At 43.0% G+C, this 18,065-nt stretch overlaps 2 protein-coding genes across 2 annotated transcripts in view; one reads left to right on the forward strand and one right to left on the reverse strand.

Annotated features, from left to right (window-relative positions):
- Positions 1–18,065, forward strand: part of ADGRL3 (adhesion G protein-coupled receptor L3) — a 958,921-nt gene that overhangs the window by 326,428 nt on the left and 614,428 nt on the right. The gene's annotated exons all lie outside the window — the stretch shown is intronic.
- Positions 6,105–7,442, reverse strand: LOC142105547 (E3 SUMO-protein ligase NSE2-like). Its single transcript, XM_075189514.1, has 2 exons — positions 7,428–7,442; positions 6,105–6,821 (listed from the first exon to the last, which is right to left on the reverse strand). Exons 1-2 carry the CDS (start codon positions 7,440–7,442, stop codon positions 6,105–6,107), a joined length of 732 nt encoding a protein of 243 aa, XP_075045615.1.

The raw sequence follows: 18,065 nt of genomic DNA on the forward strand, positions 1-18,065 counted from the left end.
GTGCTGAAAATGCAGCACCAGTACTGGTGTCTGTGGCTAGCCCGTCTGTTACTGCAGTTCCTCTATTACTGTGTGATGGTGTGACTAAGCAAGGTCTCAATAGAGCCACTCTGAGTGTAATTCAAACACAGGTGATTGACTTCATGTATGGCCCATTGCAGATTCCAATTAAAGCTAAGGGTGCTCTGTGTGTAATTGAGGAGTCTGCAAAGAGAATGCCTGCCATGTTACCAAGTGTAAATAAGGTTAATGATGTATGTTAGAATGTTCAAGCTCCAACTATGTGTAGTGATGTACTAAGTCAGCAAGTGGTTAGTCTGCTACAGTTATAACATCTTCTGATACAGTCATTCTTAGTGCAGCTTCTGCAGATCGTGTGCAGTTGCCCTCAGCCCCGGTCTCAGCACCAGTACCAGGTGTAATATCTTATGCGGGGATTAGATATTATGTCTGGGGCAGCATCACCTCAGGCTCCTCGAGTGACCCCAAGAGGTCAGCCACCAAGGAGGAGAAATGTGGTACAATTAAGGTATACAGGCAGTGAAGCTCCAAGTTGACCAGACTTTCTTAGCATGTTCATTTCTAGCATTGGTTTTACAGCAATTGATTTGTTGCCTACATCCACCCTGTGGGTAAGATGGAATATGACATCAGTTTTCTAACATACTACGAGCTTCAAGCCTTTTGGTTACATTGGGCAGAGCGTAGGAAAGCTAACCCCTGGCCAAGCTTTAAAGTGTTTGAAATCACCCGACAGAAGAGGGTTAAAGTGGCTATACTAGTGAGGTATAAGTCCCTCCTGGCCTCTAATCTTTTATTTTGGTTAAAGAAACATGCGGACCCATTTTCACCACTAGAGAAGGTGTCAGATTGGGCTCATCATGTCTGGGGTGGTGGATGGTCCACCACAGTCAAACTGCTGTGCACGGAGGCTGGATCCACTCAGATTCCATCGGCGGCTTTCATTGGTAGTGATCGCATACAATGCTTCTACCCAGGCCAGTCGAGTATGTGTCACCACTGTGGGGACTTCCGTCACCTCAGCATGAGCAGAATGTGCAGAAATGTGGCCACTGTGGTGGGTTTGGTCATGGTCCCGCACTTGTACACAAATCAAATGTAACCTATGTGGAGAGAAAGGCCACCCTTTTAGTATGGGCCCCCATGTTTCCTATAATGTTGTTGATATATCTGCTGCTGATATGGTAAGGGCTGCAGAGATGATGGAAACTGGAGATACGACACCTCAGGCTGGGTGCTCTATTTTGAGACCGGTATCCTCTCCTGTGTCAGGCCCTCCCCAGCCAGTTTCTGTCGTGCCTCAGCCAAATGTTTCAGTTACCAAAACACCCATTCCAGTGACCAAAGAGCCCTTTGTGACCCAAAGAAGATGAAGAGGGAGGAGGGGAATGGCCCAAGTGAGTAGTGCTTGATCTTGTCAAACAATTTTTTGGTTCTTTGAAGTGATGAGGAAAAAGAGGAGGAGGTGGTTAGGAATGGAGAAGGTGAGCTGGTTTTTAGGCCCAAAATAGTAAGGAGGGAAAAGGCTAGAATGTCATTCCCGTATATGAGGCCCCCCTTTGTGTACCAGAAACCTAAGGACAAGTCTAAGAGGAGAGATGGTGAGAGAGCATGAAAAGAGGTGGAGGTATTGGCAGAAAAGTTTCTTAAGGAGGCACCTGTAAAGTCTACCTTGTCAGTTTAGGATTTAGCTCCTAAGCTCCCTGTCTCCTCAATTTCAGACCCTTTAACTGTGTCCCCTAATTAGGCAGAACAACCCATATCAGTATTGCCTGTCCAGGCCTCCATCCCAAAGGCCCCCCCTACTATTCTTGATTCTGATCCCCCGTCCCCTGTCTCTCATGACCCACAGGAATCTGTTTTGGTTGGTACGTATCAGGTGGTGCAGCCACCTGAATTAGGTGTGGTAGAAAGGGCAGTTGTTGTAGAGTTACCCTCCTTAGTCACTACTTCTAATGTTGTTATTTCACTGGTTAATGAGGTATCCTTAGAAGATGAGGGTGAGCAGATTAATGATGATAGGGCAGGTCTTAGTATTAAACGGTAGAGCTCCTCGGACGAGGACTCCGGTAAGCAAGCAAGGGAAAAGTGAGCTGGTCCTACTTTATAACTCAGAATGGTAGTTTCCCAACCCATTAGATTTCCCACTATTAATGTGGCGTCTATATTGTCCAAGTGTGCTCGTTATGTGGCCTTTAATTTTTTAAACATGCTTCGTATTTTTGCAGGAGACTATGATGGGGTGGCTCGCGGATCTCTGCCATTATAACTCTCTATCGAGTTATAGAACTATAAGTAGGTAGGTGTATGGTCCTGGATGTAAACCTGAGGGGGCACAACCTGAGGTTAATTAATATTTATGGTTCCCAGAATAGGTGGGACAGAAAGTGCCTTTTCAGGGAGATAAAGCCATATCTCTTTACAGCCCGGATGATAGTCTTTGGAAGTGATTTTAACACTGTCACTAGGCACAAAGACAGGGGAGGCTGAAAGACTCTTCTGGGCTATGATTCCAATTTCCTAGTTATTATGGTTAGACAGGTGGATTTGGTGGATGTGCACGTTCGTCACTTCCCAGACGTAACAGTTTCACTTTTTTAGAGGTAGTTGTAGGTCTAGGATATATAGGGTTTTTGTCAAGGAGAGCTCGATGACTTTATCGCCAGTGCTAAGGCCTGGTGAGTTCTCCGATCATATTTGCCTGTGTGAATCCTTGAACGCCTCAGAACACCTTCAGAAGGGTAGGGGCCTTTGGCGCATGAACCCCAGGCTGCCTGAAGTAGAGGTGATCAGACAATCTTTTAGTGAATCTCAAGAGTCACTTCTGGAGGCTGGATGGCGTAGGTCTGAGTGGTGGGAGGTATGTAAGAAGAGGACTAGGAGCTTCTTCTGCAACCTTGTAGGCAGAAAGAACCTGCTAAATGAGAATGCCTACCTGCCATTGAGAAAGAAAGTTGGATTCTTGATCTCTGAGCAGGGAGACGGTAGGGAGATCTCCCAGGTGAAAGCTCAGATGAAGAACATACAGTACGACCAGTTTGCTTCCATAGTCCTGGAGAGGGATTACGGGAAGTACCACTCTCCTGATCGTTACCAGAGCTGTAGGAAGTCAGTCGCTGCTAAGTAGGTGAGGGGCTTGCGCGATGCTGGGGGTGATCTTAATAAGGATAAGGAGGGCATCCTTGGTGTCGTGCGATCCTTTTACTCCACTCTTTTGTCTGAGAATCCACTTATTAGAGAGAAGATAGACCAAATTCTGAGGAAGACACTTGAACTTGAAGACTCTAGCGGTTCACTTGATGCCCTGGGTGATAAGATAACGGCAGACGAGGTCAGAGTGGCCATAGGCAACTTGTCTCTGAAGAAAGTACCAGGACCAGATGGCTTGATCTTTAAGACCTTTAAGGACCTTCTGATGCCCTGCCATGTGGAAGTGTTTAATGAGAGCCTGGATAGAGGAAGTCTTCCTCCTTCCATGAGGATGTCTGCCCTTATTTTGTTATCCAAAGGGAAGGACCCGTCGCATATTGAGAATTGGCTCCCCTCGCCCTTCTCAATGCAGACAGAAAGATTCCGGCAAAGGTACTGTTCAACAGGCTGATGTCAATTTCCGGCCAGATTCTTTCTCCCTCTCAGTACTGTACCGTGAAGAGCCGTAGCACATTTAGTGCTGTCCTTGGGGTCCTGGAGGCGATTGAGTGCTGCCGTGCTGAGAAGTGGGGAAAATACTTGCTAGCGCTGGATCTGTCAAAGGCTTTAGACCGGGTAAATCTTGAGTAACTGTGGGCTTTCCTTCTGAGGTATGGGCTCCCAGTGCTGGTGGTTAATTGGCTTCAGATGATCTACAGGCAGGCCGAGAGCTTCTCTCTTGTGAATGGTTGGGTGCGTCCATCCTTCACGGTCAATTCGGTTGTAAGACAAGGTTGCCCCCTGAGCCCCCTTCTGTATGTGTTTGCCATTGACCCCTTCATCTGGAGGCTAGATGGAGGCACTGCAGAGGGGGTGCGACTGGGCCGAGTCATCTGTTGAGGGTCGTGGCCTATGCCAATGACGTCACTATTGTCTTGTCGAGTCCGGCGGAGGCATTGGAGGTGGCAACTCTAAACCGCGAGTACTCCAAGGCCAAAGGCTCAGAGGTAAACCAGGGCAAGAGCAAGGATTTCTGGATGGGGAGGAAGGCCAGCAATTTGACCTTCTGTATACCCTCTTGCGGGCTAGCCGAAAGATCAAAATCTTAGCCTTTGCACTTTTTCTGGTTCAATATTAGAAGATAATCTATTCTTTAATTCATTCTTCCTTACATTATTAAGATCTATATTCTCCTTATGTATATGGAAGGCTTTTACATATGTTGGCAACCACCTTTTAGTATTTTTTTTTCTCCTTACAGGTGTGTTATTACTGTTGTTCATTCTAAAGTTTCTCAATTTACTGCCTTTCTTTCCAAAGTTTTTTTCATTCACTGCTTCTGAAACTGCATTTGTGAGTAGGGACCAATGAAAAAGAACTGGGATGGCCTTTGAGGCGGCCCCTTATTCACATAAATACTGCCTTATTTGAAGTGAGTCTATCACTGTCCTCTATCCTGAGGAAGCTCCAGCTTGAGGGGTGAAACGCGTCGATTAAAGGCACTCTACACTTGCACAGTACTGTTTTTTGCATACTTAGGAAGAGAACTTTACATTTACATTACTTACAATGGGGCGCGAGTCTCTGTGTGCGTTCCAGCCAAACAGACCGGAAGTTCAGCATTTGGAACGCAAGCTTGTGTTCAATACTGCAGGAAACTACAAAGGAACCATCGAACGAGCCGGATGCGGCGGTGCACCGCGTTCACTGGAGGAAGAGTTCACCATATGGAGCCCCTGCATGGTTGCAAAGATTCTGGATTATCGATATTTTCACGAGAGATCTTTTCAACTTTTTCTTTTGTAAATACTCTTTATTTATTTTTGACTTTTACAAATTCCTTTACTTTTTGTGCATGCACATATTTTGTCATATTTTGGCATCTATATACCAGAGTTCGATGGGAGGCTTTTTTGGACATTTACTTTAAGACCACATATTGAAAATAACCTTTTGGACTTTGACCTTTTAGTATTTTCATGTATACCCATGTATTATCTTTTTTTCTTTTTATGTAGAAGATTACTTTTTAGATTACATCATACATTATTGTTTTTATATTGATTGTTCTATTTATATTATCTATGCCAATTAGGCAAACCTATAATAAATCATTTGTTAGAAACATTGGATATTTCAGATCTTTATTAGGGTCCTCTTTTTGCACCTTTTTTCTTCTTACATGTCACACTTTTGTGCTGTGGATCCTCTTTAGTTTGTTTGTTTTGCTGTAACTACTTTTCCTTTCAGCTACCACTGTGTGCCATTGTTACCTGCATGTGCTGTATACTGTTGTGTGCTTTACAAAACTTAGCTTTCACTGAGACAGCAATTGATGATGCAGATGACTCAGCACAGCATTTTGACATCTGGTCTAGTCTACTGTAAAAGAATTGTCCAAAATTAGACCTCTGCCGTAACTCCACCTGATCCTACTATCAACATCCAAAGTATGGGGAAGAATTTTTTTATTTTTTTTAATGGTATAAAAGCAACAGTTTTATTAACAACAAACAATGTTTCTTGCAGATGTAATGTAAGCATAGAAGTCTAAATAGACGTGAATATGTATCATCATCAACATCACCATTTATTTATAAAGCGCCACTGATTCCGCAGCGCTGTACAGAGAAATCATTCACATCAGTCCCTGTTCCATTGGGCTTACAGTCTAAATTCCCTAACATACACACACAGGCAGAGAGAGAGACTAGGGTCAATTTTGATAGCAGCCAATTAACCTACCAGTATGTTTTTGGAGAGTGGGAGGAAACCGGAGCACCCGGAGGAAACCCACGGGGAGAACATACAAACTCCACACAGATATGTATTACTTAAACCTTCCACTTTGCTGGTGTTTCTTCAGTATTGTACAAAGTGTTTGTAATCTACACTTTACGTCAAAGGTATCTAGCTATATTTAAATTTTTTGGGTATTGGGGCCGATTTGAAGCTCAGTGCTTTTTGCTGTGAATGTCAATGGCTCTTTTTAGTGCATTGTTTGGAACAAGATTTGATATACTCATTTCAGAGTGATCACAGCCAATTTTTGGACACCTGGCAGATTTACCCTTCTGAAGTTTGTTTTCAATCATCCTTTCAATTGCTTCTCTCTGGTACGTGTGACCGCATACTTTATTTTCCACTGGGTTCACCGTCTCCAACTGTGTTATAGGAGTGCTCTGGGTGATGGCGATCTCCTCATCTTCATCTTCCAAAGCTTCGTCTGCAGGAGCCGATGACACACCCATTTGTTTTCTCAGGTCTCTTAGCTGTTCTTTAAACTGGACATATTTATCATCCTCCCTCAGGGCCTCCTCTGTATTATTCTTCTGAAGCGCAGTGTATCTCTCGTGTACAAGCTCTCTTAAATCCGGGATCTTATCCGGTGGGTCACGTTTTAACTTAAGTACGGTCTCCTCAACTGCATCTATATATTGGTTTATATCTCTGTTCAATGCAGTGTATTCCAACATGATGGATTCTATGCAGCCCACATGTTCCGTGTCACAGTCTGTCTGAAGCAGATGTAATGCCACTCCAGTTGTTATATCCATTCCTGTGTCTATATAAGTTTGGCAGTTCTTCAGGGATGAACGATGCAGCACGAGCAGACATGGTTCAATAATGTAGAGTTCATTAACAGCACCGTTGGGCTTAAGGCAGCTAACCTATTTTTAGCTTGTTATGTGGGGGCCCAAATAAACTAAGCACTTCAGCCACAAAAGTGGCACTCTTTGTCGCTGGAGTGCTTGGTTTGTTAAACGGTACCTGTCCTTTTCAATGTCTTACATAAGGGTGGGTGGGAGGCCCAAGGGCAATTCCATCTTACACCACTTTTTTTTTTCTGCCACTGCTGTGTAGCAATGTTTCCTAGATGTGCTATGAACTGTAGTGTTTTTATGTTGTTGCTCTGTCGCTTTGCATCCAGCAAGCTCTCTGCAGTCTTTGTCCAAAAGTGGCTGAAAATAATATTGTAAGGTGGTCAAAATTTACTTGAAATGACTGAAAATTAGTGTTATTGAGGTTAATAATAATGTAGGAACAAAAAAAAGAGCAAAATTATGTGATTTTAGCTTATTTTAGCAATGTTTCTAAATATGCAGATCTAAAACCAAAACACGAACTTCATCCAGATCCAAAACCAAAACACGGGGGTCAATGAACATCTCTAGTAGCAAGCCAGCTATCTCACTAGATCTCACAAGGGGAGCCTGTAAGCAGAAAGGATACTAATTCTAATTTCCCTCTCTTGGACCCGTCCCTACTTCCCACACCTTCACCTTTTCCATGAATTCTAGTTTCCCTATTAACACTGGGTTTGAGTGTGTTGAAAACCCTTTGATATTCCTTTTTGTTTTCCATGACAAACAGCACAGAAGATCACTATCACTAGAATGGTAATGATGTCTAAGAGAAATTATTGAAATCTGAGGTCATGTGTTCAATGTCTACTTTTTGGCTGGTTGGTTGAGATGCAGTTTCTAAACAAAACTGTCTTCCTTAAAAAATATTAAAAAGATGTCCCCTCCTAAAAATACTAAAGAAGTGTCCAAGTTCAGTTCTCAAGGGGTACCAACAGGTCATCTTTTTAGGATTTCTGTCTGTAGAAACAAGTGGGATAATTACTGACCCAGCCAAATAGATTAAAGATATCCTGAAAACATGAACTGTTGGTAGCCCTTGAAGACTGAACTTGGACACCTCGGGCCTGAGTCATTAAGGAAAGTAAGGCAAAAAAAAGGAATAAATGTTCTCCGGGACAATTCATGTTACAATGTAAGGGGTGCAAATGAGTTTATTATTTTGCACATAAGTTAATTACTGGTTGTTTTTTTATCTAGCACAGAAATACTTGATAGCTTCATTTGTACACTGAAATTTAAAATTGATTTAGGACATGCCCTATTCCAACTATAAATCTGTCCCCACATTATACATTTACTTCCCCCTTCAATGCAAGATGGGTTTGCTCAGGTGCAAAGTTACTCCTTTTGTATTCTTTGCTCTCCTTAATGACTCAGTCCCTTTGGTCTGCAGTGTTAAAGTGGGTGCACAATCAGTAAAGGCTTACCGTGTAAATTGGCATCACACTGACCAGTTTTATGAACAGTTAGTTTTGGGCTTACGACCATAAAATGATGACCAGCAGCTAATAAAATAAAGTCACAGTAGTTCAGCATAATGTACAGCCCCACAATTTTCCAAACTAGACCCTTTGAGCAGCTCATGAGGGGTCAGGATAAAACCCCAGAGCTCCCAGTGTCTCTTACTAATACCAGGGATCAAGCTGGGCCATTTGGGTACCATAGCAGATACTAGCAGCTTGTTTTCTTATTCAATGATATAAAGGCTATTGTGTTATCCATATTATAAACCAGGGCAGCCACCAAGGGGTACAGCCAGAAGCTACATAGGGTACTGGGTGATAGGCTGTAGGAGGGAGGCCATCATTACCAATAATTATTGTGCCTGCCTCCCAGTTTACACTTTGCTTATTAGTAGGAGATGAGCCACTCAGTGCTTTCATTTATATTTACTTGACAGCTCCACTGTCAAACATTAGGAGGAACTTAACACTGGGAGTTGTCAGCTAAATGTTACTGTCAGCTCCTCTCCCCCTAGTAACAAGTAAGCAGCAGTGCAGGGAGCCAGATAGACAGCATATTTTAGTATATCATTCCAGAAGGTGAGTAAATTTTCTGGATAGTACTGCTGCACACTAGCCTCACATTAGAGGTTTTACTATATTCCAGCCTGTGAAATGGGAAGGCAGGCAATACTCTAGCCATCAGGTTGGAAGTCCTATGTCACACTAGATCCAAAGGGAGGATTCTCACTAAATACTAGACACTAAATGGGAATATATAGTTTATAACAGACACCAAATGGGAAGTCCTGCTATACCCTAGCCACCAAATTGACAGTCCAACCATACACTAACCAGCATATTAGTAATCTTGCAGTGCATTAGCAGCCAGCTGGAAAGCCCTGCTTTACACTAGCCACCAGACTAAAAGGCGGTTATACACCAGAATGGGCTTTGCTTTATATACTAGCCAGCAGAATTGACTGTATTTTGTATTGTTCCCTTCAGAATGGTCTCTGCTTTGTATACTAGCTAACATTAGCACAAGTTTTTTATGTGCCACCAGAATGTGCTGTGCTTTGTATGTAAGCCACCAGAGATGACACTATACCCTATAGCAGGGTTGTCCAACCCGCGGCCCGCTGGCCGCATGCGGCCCAGCGCGACTGTAAATGTGTCCCAGCGGTTGTGGCAAGGGGGCAGCGCTGTTAATGAAAAAAATATCCTGCAAAAAAAAAAAAAAAAATACTTATCTTGCGGTCACGTCAGCTGGCGCTCCGGCTCGCTCCCTGGTCTCCTCCTCCGTGTGGTGCTCGCAGTGAATGTCGGGGGTGATGTCATCACACCCGACATCCATTGAGTAGCGCAGCACAGAGGAGTCACTCGCGCAAACTATCAGCAGCAGTGAAAGATTATCCAGTATCTTATTGTTGTTACTCTGAATTTTGACTTTCTGCACCATGCAATTATGAACTAGCTGTGTTCTCTGTATGTATCTAATATAAATATTAAGAGATGATTGTATTTTTAATATTTTAAACCATTTTAAATGTGCAGTGCTGAGTAGGGTGAAATTATCACCCACTGTTACCCTCATCGGAGGCTGCTACATGAGCCATTTTTCCCGCCACCGTATCTTTAAATCTCTGTAGATTTCTATTAGTCCTCCTGATGCTACCTATATCGGTGACCATTTCAAAATTATCAATAAAAAAAAATGATTCATGGGTGCAGAAAGAGAGAAAAAAAAAGTTTTTGGCATTTAATTCCCCGAACCCCACTAAGGGGCAGATGCAGGTAAGTTAAATTGCAGCTGGTAATGGGACTACTGCTTTAATCATGATTCTGCAACAGGTTTCATAACTCTTACTAACTCCATTTCCAAGTAAGATTAATATGTTAACTATGTTTTCTATGTTTTTTTGGGATGATCAGCTATCGTTAGTGTGAGTGTATTTTATGTGCGGCCCAAACCAACTCATCGTCCTCCAATGTGGCCCAGGGAAGCTAAAAGGTTAGACACCCCTGCTCTATAGTGTAGTCACTGGAATGAAAGGTGTGGCAGGAAAGGGTCCTGTTCATTAGGTTGGTAAGGGGGCATGAAGGGTTCAGGAGGCAAAGATTTCTGATTAGACGGTGTAAGCAGCACTAAAATTGAACAAACTATCCTTAAAAGCTGGCTAGTCAATATTGCCAATAAATAAAAAATAAAAAGCAAACAAAAATAATCTGACACTATTTTAATTGACAGGCCAGGTAAACTAAAAAATCAACCAAATTTTTCAATAATACAATGTAAAGATAGATTTCTTTGACACTCAGAAGAGAAAAATCCTGAAGTGAGAAGAAACCTTTGAGATACCATGGCCTTGGGCAGTCCCTCCTACTGGAACTTGGTGAGGGGAAAGATGACGAACACATGGATTAACAATTAAAAGGAAGACTTAAACAGAAATTGATGTGAATCTCCATTATGATTTATCATTTAAACGTTGTGAATATACATTTAGCTTAGTACATTTTAGAATAGTTGTCCAGAAAATGTTTCAGTCATGGGCCCTCAGGAACTGTGCTCAAAGCGATCTCTCATAAATTTAACCCCTGTCTGCCATTTTATAAAAAAAAAGAAGATGCTAGAGAAGTAATGTTAAATTGGTAAACAGAAATAGTACATTTGATTATGTCCAATTGAGAAAACTTATAGGAAAAATATTTGAAACATTTTTTATGTGATTCTATATTCAGAATGTATTATGTATTTATTTTTTATTTTTTTTAAATCCACATAAATTGGGCATACACACGTCCGTATTTAGCAAGGACTGAATGTAAACATATGTCTGTTGATGAATACAGGTCTAGGTGTGCTCTTCTCTAACAGACAATGTACTGCAGGATATGTCAAATACATATGTGGAATATAAAGTCCCAAACTCACAGAAACCACCCCCCCAAAAAAAAAAAATGTCACCTGTTACTAATAAAGTAATTAAGGACAAAACATTAAACAATAAAAAAAATATTTTTTTTATCATATTTCCCTCGTAGAATACATTTATTAGATTGTTATGATTGTCTATTGTAATATAAAATGCATTTTTACAGTTGCTTCTGATTGCAAACATATGTTCTAACTTGCATGCGCGACCGTCATCACTAGTAATCGGCACTTATATCAACCCTGAAGCTGATGAAAGTGATATGACTGAAAAACAAATACCTTTGAAATGTCCAAAGTTAAATTGGATTTTGCTGCATTCTCTGCCATATGGTTTGTTCCTGGATACATATACAGTGCAATTTCATGCAAAATATGGCATGTATCGGCATTTACATACTTTAATGAATTAACCAATATGAGTAAAGAGATGACCATCCAGCTGCTTTACATTGATCACCCGCTGACTCTTGAGCCTTTGTAGAGTGTGCTTTTAAGATTTAAAGCATCTCCTGTCTGTTCATCTTGTCGTCATGTTTAATGACATCCCTGACTCCATCTAACAAGAGTAGGTTTTGATGGAGCATACTCCTTATGAGAAACATTAAGGTGGACAAAAAGCTGATAAGTATTAATAAATAAATTTGTTTTGGAATCCCTTTTCTTTGTCATTAGTTGCTTGTGGACAGAGAGAGGGAAGTATGTTTCCTTTTGATGAAAAAATCATCCCGAAAAAGTCCCAGAACCTCTGGGATACTATTAGAATAGGGCTCATCCCTTTTGGGTTTATACTATAATATAAATCTTTGCTTAATTCTATAATAAATGGAGGAAGAATTTATTTTTCTTGGTTGAAGAACTTTTCCTTGTGTCATATTCATTCCCCAGGAAAGACCTGAGGCCTGATGCAGTAATTGACTATTATATTGATCTTTAATTCTCTGTGAGAAAAACTGAGTCATTGATCTTATACTGAAGTATGAGTCTAGAATTATGCGTCCTGTAGATCTCCTGAGGTAAAATTTTGAGTGGTAAGAATTCAGACCTCAGTAGGATTCTAAATCTTACCACCCTCATAGATTGACCCAGGAAAGAGTCACTAGGATGTCTTCTGTTCTGACTTTCCTTCTTTGGCCCTGCTTAGAAGTACTGTCTTTCACATTGCCTTACAGGCTGATAACCACGTGCTTTCTTAAGCCATTATCTAGATGAAAAGACAGAAGAATATCTTGTGGTAAATGATTGGAAATACCTCCCATGACTTTACGAATTGTGGAATCGGGTTTAAACCCAAAAATAAAATTGCCTTCAAAGGCAAGCATGGCCAAATAATCCTTTGATTGTAAATCTGCTGCCCACAGATGCAAACCAGAGAGCTTTTCTGGTTACAACAGCTGTAGTAATACATTTAGCACAAAATGTAATTGCATGTAGAGAGGCCTCACAAATGCATGTAAGTAGAGATTGTCTACCGATGTTCTCCTGCATATCCGTATGCCTAGAAAATTAAGTTATAGTCACACTTGACTATAGAGAGAGGTGTGCGAGTGTGTCAGTTCCTGTAAATGTGTGCCCAGAGTGTCAGTTCCTGTAAATGTGTGCCCACAGTGTCTGTTCCTGTAAATGTGTGCCCAGTATGTCAGTTCCTGTAAATATAGTTTTTACATTTTCTGATAAATTACTTACAATAATATATCCATGGTGAATCAACCGTTCAAGTCCCCTTTTTAGCACACATTTTTCAGGTGCCTTTGTATTGGCCATAAATAGTGCAGCAGCAAACTTGTCTCTCACCAGCTCAGAAGAGTGTCTGATTCTGTGCTTTGCAGACAGTCTTTCAGCATCTCATTACCATTTGTGCCCCTAGACACAGCCACAAGAAATATACGTTTGACAAACACAGCACTGCATGGCCATAGTTAGGAAAAAGGGGGGTCCAACTGCAGTGTCTATGAAGTAGGAGCACAATAGAGGAGGCAGGGGTTGTGCACTATAATAAGCTACATGGCCACTACCTTTAAAACAAGGACAAGGGGAGAGATTAAGGCAGCTCCCAGGTTTTTTCTTTAAATAATACCCCATTCATACTGCACCAAAAACCCGGGTTTTTGCAGAGGCACGCTGAAAAACCCGGGTCTTGGTGCAGTATGAATAATCCAACCACAAAATCCCGGGTCTAAAATCCCGGAATTTAGACCCGGGATTTTGCGAGCGGTAATTCCCGGGTTGGACACCGCTCGCCTGCAGTATGAATGGTGCAACCCGTGTAATTCCTGGGTCTCACCATTCATACTGTAAAAAAAAAAAATGGGGAAGTAAAAAAAAAAGATTTTAATTAATAAAAAATACATAACAATTGTTTACTTAACTTATTTTCAGCCAGCGGTGTCTCCGGTGCGTTGCCAGCTGTCAGGGGGACCTCTGTGTACTAAAATGACGTCATTTCTAATGGACTAGAAATGACGTCATTTTAGTACCCAAAGGTCCCCCTGACAGCCGGCAACGCACCGGAGACACCGCTGGCTGAAAATAAGTTAAGTAAACAATTGTTATGTGTATTTTTTTAATTAAAACATTTTTTTACACTTTTTTTTGAACCTGCCCGACCCGGGAATCTTGTTATCTATTGTAACATATTCTGGATACTATATTACTAATCTTGATTAGCGCTGGCTTACCTGAGGTGCGGAGTCTAACGATCTCCCCGGTGTTCACCAAGAACCGCCGCAAGGCGGGGTGGGCTTCGCTGCCAGGAGTCGCAGGTCGCGGTCCCCAGGTTCGCCTCAAGATGTAGTACAGCGGAGTGAAGCAGTGGTAGCGGAGTCAACAAGCCGGTTCGGTACACAGGAATGGAGTCAGGCAGAATCAGAAGGCAACTCGGAGTCAACAAGCCAGGTTCGGTACACGGGTCACAAGAATAGGAGAATGGTCAGCAAGCCGGGTCGGTACACAGGGATTAGAGAGCCAGGGAAGTCAAACAGGCAGAGATCAGCACACAGGAGACACTGGAAACAGGAAGACACTGCAATCCACGAAGAGCAGGAGCCAGGAACAGGTAAGTGTTGCTCTGACACTCAGCGAGTGTCAGAGTGAGGTTTTTATACTGAAGGGGATTCAAAATCCCCGCCTCTAGGTTGTGGTCATGTGACCGCCTCCGGGTGCGGTCACATGGTCCTGAATGCGGAAGTGCGGCTGGACGGAGCGGCGGGGATAAGGTAAGTCCGTGACAGTACCCCCTGCCATAAAGGTGGACTCCGAACACCTAATAGGGTTTCAAAGGAAATTTTTTATGGAAGGATTTAAGTAGATGGGGAGCATGTAGGTCAATGGCTCTTACCCATGAGCGCTCCTCAGGGCCGTAACCCTTCCAATCCACCAAGAACTGTATGGCACCTTGAACTTTACGAGAATCTAGGATAGTTTTAATCTCGTATTCAACTTGATCCCGATCCACAGCAGGAGGAGGAGTTCTGGATGAGGTGGAGAATTTGTTGGTTACCATCGGTTTTAACAAGGAGACATGGAAGACATTGGGTATGCGTAAGGAGGGAGGCAGACTCAATCTAAAGGCTACGGGATTAATAATCTCAGATATAGCAAATGGGCCAATAAACTTGGGAGCAAATTTTTTACTGGGAACCTTTAAACGAATGTTCTGGGTGGATAGCCATACCCTGTCACCAACTGCAAAACTTGGAGTCATTCTTCACCTTTTATCGTAGAATTTTTTGGAACGAGTAGTTGCTTGTTTTAAATTTGTCTTGGTTTGTTCCCAAATATCAGAGAAGTTACGAACCAGAGAGTCCACTGCTGGAACTTCAGAAGATGAGACTTGAGAGAAGGTGGGTAGTCTAGGATGGCAGCCATACAGAACAAAAAAGGGGGAGTTAGAGATGGCCTCATGAAAATGGTTGTTATGGGCGAACTCGGCCCAAGGGAGAAGGTCCACCCAGTTGTCTTGGTTACTAGAGATAAATATTCTTAGAAACTTCTCTAATTCTTGGTTGGTTCTCTCAGTAGCCCCATTGGACTGGGGATGATATGCGGAAGAGAAGTCAAGCTTAATCCCGGATTTATTGCAAAAAGCCAAAATTTTGATATGAATTGTGATCCCCTATCGGAGACAATATGTTGAGGACAGCCATGGAGGCGAAATATTTCTTTAATAAAAATATCGGCTAAGGAGGAGGAAGAAGGAAGGCCTTTGAGAGCAATAAAGTGGGCTGTTTTAGAGAAGCGATCCGTGACCACAAGCACTACAGTACAGGATTTGGAAGGGGGAAGGTCCGTGATAAAATCCATGGAGATCTGTGACCAAGGGTAATCAGGAATGGGTAATGGGAGCAAGCATCCATAAGGCTTCTTCCTAGAGGTCTTGTGTTGAGCACATTTGGAACAAGCAGCAACAAATCTCTTCACATCCTCCAGCAAGGAAGGCCACCAGTAGCTTCGGGACAATAAGTCCCAGGTCTTGCGAATGCCGGCATGCCCAGAGAAGAGTGAGTGATGAGCCCAGTGAAGGAGCCGGGTGCGTAGATGTGGCAAGATGAATGTTTTGCCTGGAGGACAACCCTTTTTCAGGTGTGTAGCTGCCAATACTTGACATGGATTTACAATGAATTTCTTATCTTCCGAGGATTCCATGTCAGCTGGATCAAAAGAGCGAGATAAGGCGTCTGCCTTCGTGTTCTTAGATCCTGAGTGAAAGTGATGTTGAAATCAAAGCGTGAGAAGAATAAGGACCACCTTGCTTGTCGAGGATTTAGACATCGAGCAGTGCGTAAGTAAAGCAAATTCTTATGGTCGGTATATATGGTGATAGGGAATTGCGCTCCTTCTAGTAAATGTCTCCATTCGGAGAGAGCCAATTTGATGGCCAGGAGCTCTTTGTCGCCAATCCCATAATTCCTCTCAGCAGGTAAAAAGCGACGGGAAAAGAATCCGCAGGGATGAAGTTTTCCAGAAGGACCTCGCTGTGATAGTACGGCTCCTGTGCCAATAGAAGAGGCATCTACCTCCAGGACAAAGGGACGAGAACAATCTGGCTGTTGAAGAATGAGTGCGGATGAAAAGAGAGACTTTAATAATATAAAGGCTTGGATAGCCTCAGAGGACCAAATACCAGCATCAGCAGATTTGCGGGTCAATGCTGTGATGGGAGCCACGAGAGAGGAGTACCCCTTGATAAATTGACGATAATAGTTGGAGAATCCTAGGAAGCGTTGAGTGGCTTTAAGGCCTGAAGGTTGGGGCCAGTCAAGTATGGCTTTCAATTTTGTGGGATCCATCTGTAGACCGGTGCCCGAAATAATATATCCCAGGAAGGGAATTTGTCTCTGCTCGAAGGTGCATTTCTCCAATTTGCAAAATAACTGATTTTTTCGGATACGAGAGAGGACCTCCAATACATGAGTACGATGAGATGCTAGATCTTGAGAAAAGATGAGAATGTCGTCCAAGTAGATGACTACAGATTGGTACAAGAGGTCTTGAAACAGCTCATTCATAAAGCTCTGAAATATGGCTGGGGCATTGCATAGCCCGAAAGGCATGACCAGATATTCAAAGTGGCCGTCTCGGGTGTTAAACGCCGTCTTCCATTCATCCCCCTCCTTAATGCGTATAAGGTTATACGCTCCTCTGAGGTCAAGTTTAGAAAAGATGGTGGCACCCTTGATCCGGTCAAATAGTTCAGAAATCAGTGGCAGTGGATACCGATTTTTAACGGTAATGGCATTCAGGCCTCTGTCAATGCAAGGGCGGAGGCCCCCATCTTTCTTTTTTACGAAGAAGAAGCCAGCCCCAACTGGGGAGGCAGACTTGCAGATGAAGCCCCTGTTTAGATTTTCTTGGATGTACTCCTCCATAGCCTTAGATTCCGGGAGGGAAAGGGGGTAAACACGGCCCCTGGGAATGGGTTTACCAGGTATCAGATCAATGCCACAGTCCCAGATTCTGTGAGGGGGAAGTCTAGTGGCCTCTTGTTGACAAAAAACATCAGAGAAGGTTTGGTATGGCTCAGGCAGGAGAGTCACAGGAAATTCTTGGGTACGTCTGGGACTATTCGGGGGGACCACTCTCTGTAGGCAGCGAGAGAAGCAGGACTGTCCCCAGGACAATATGTGACCAGATTTCCAGTCCAAAGTGGGAGAGTGGACACGAAGCCAAGGAAGTCCTAGGATGACTGGGTTGGTAGATCTCTGTATTACTAGAAAAGAAATCTTCTCCCGATGAAGTGCTCCTATCTGAAGTAGAAGAGGAATAGTGCGTACCAGGATGGACCCCTCAAGGATTCTTCCCCCATCAATGGCCATCAGAGAGATGGGTTGTTCCAAGGCTTGTGTGGGAATAGCGAATTGTTTAACTACTGTGGCAGAAATGAAATTTCCTGCGGCTCTGGAATCTAGAAGAGCCGACTGTGGGAAGGTCTTTTGTCCTAACTGAAGGGAAATGGGAATAGACAGGCAATCATTACTATTGGGAACTGACTGACACTGAGAAAAGAGGCCCAATGACACAGCTCCAGAACTCGTTAGGCCCTGTCGTTTCCCGAGCGTTTGGGACAAGAACTCAGAAGATGGCCACTCTCTCCACAATATAAACACAACTTGTTCCGAAATCTCCTCTCCTTCTCTTCGGCTGATAGGCGGGTCCTCCCAAGTTGCATGGGCTCTTCAGGGGGAAGAACAGGGGTTTGGAAGTTGGGGGCCAAGCGAATCATGCTACGCCGCGACTGTTCCTTCTCGGAATTACGTTCCTTGAAACGCAAATCAACTTTGACACAGAGGGAGATAATGTCGTCCAAAGACGTAGGGAGTTCCTGGGATACCAACTCGTCTTTGATTCGGTCTGAAAGGCCCTGACAGAATGTAGCTACTAGAGCCTCAT

Source organism: Mixophyes fleayi, chromosome 1 (genome assembly GCF_038048845.1).
Source record: "Mixophyes fleayi isolate aMixFle1 chromosome 1, aMixFle1.hap1, whole genome shotgun sequence".
Classification (NCBI taxonomy): Eukaryota; Metazoa; Chordata; class Amphibia; order Anura; family Limnodynastidae; genus Mixophyes; species Mixophyes fleayi.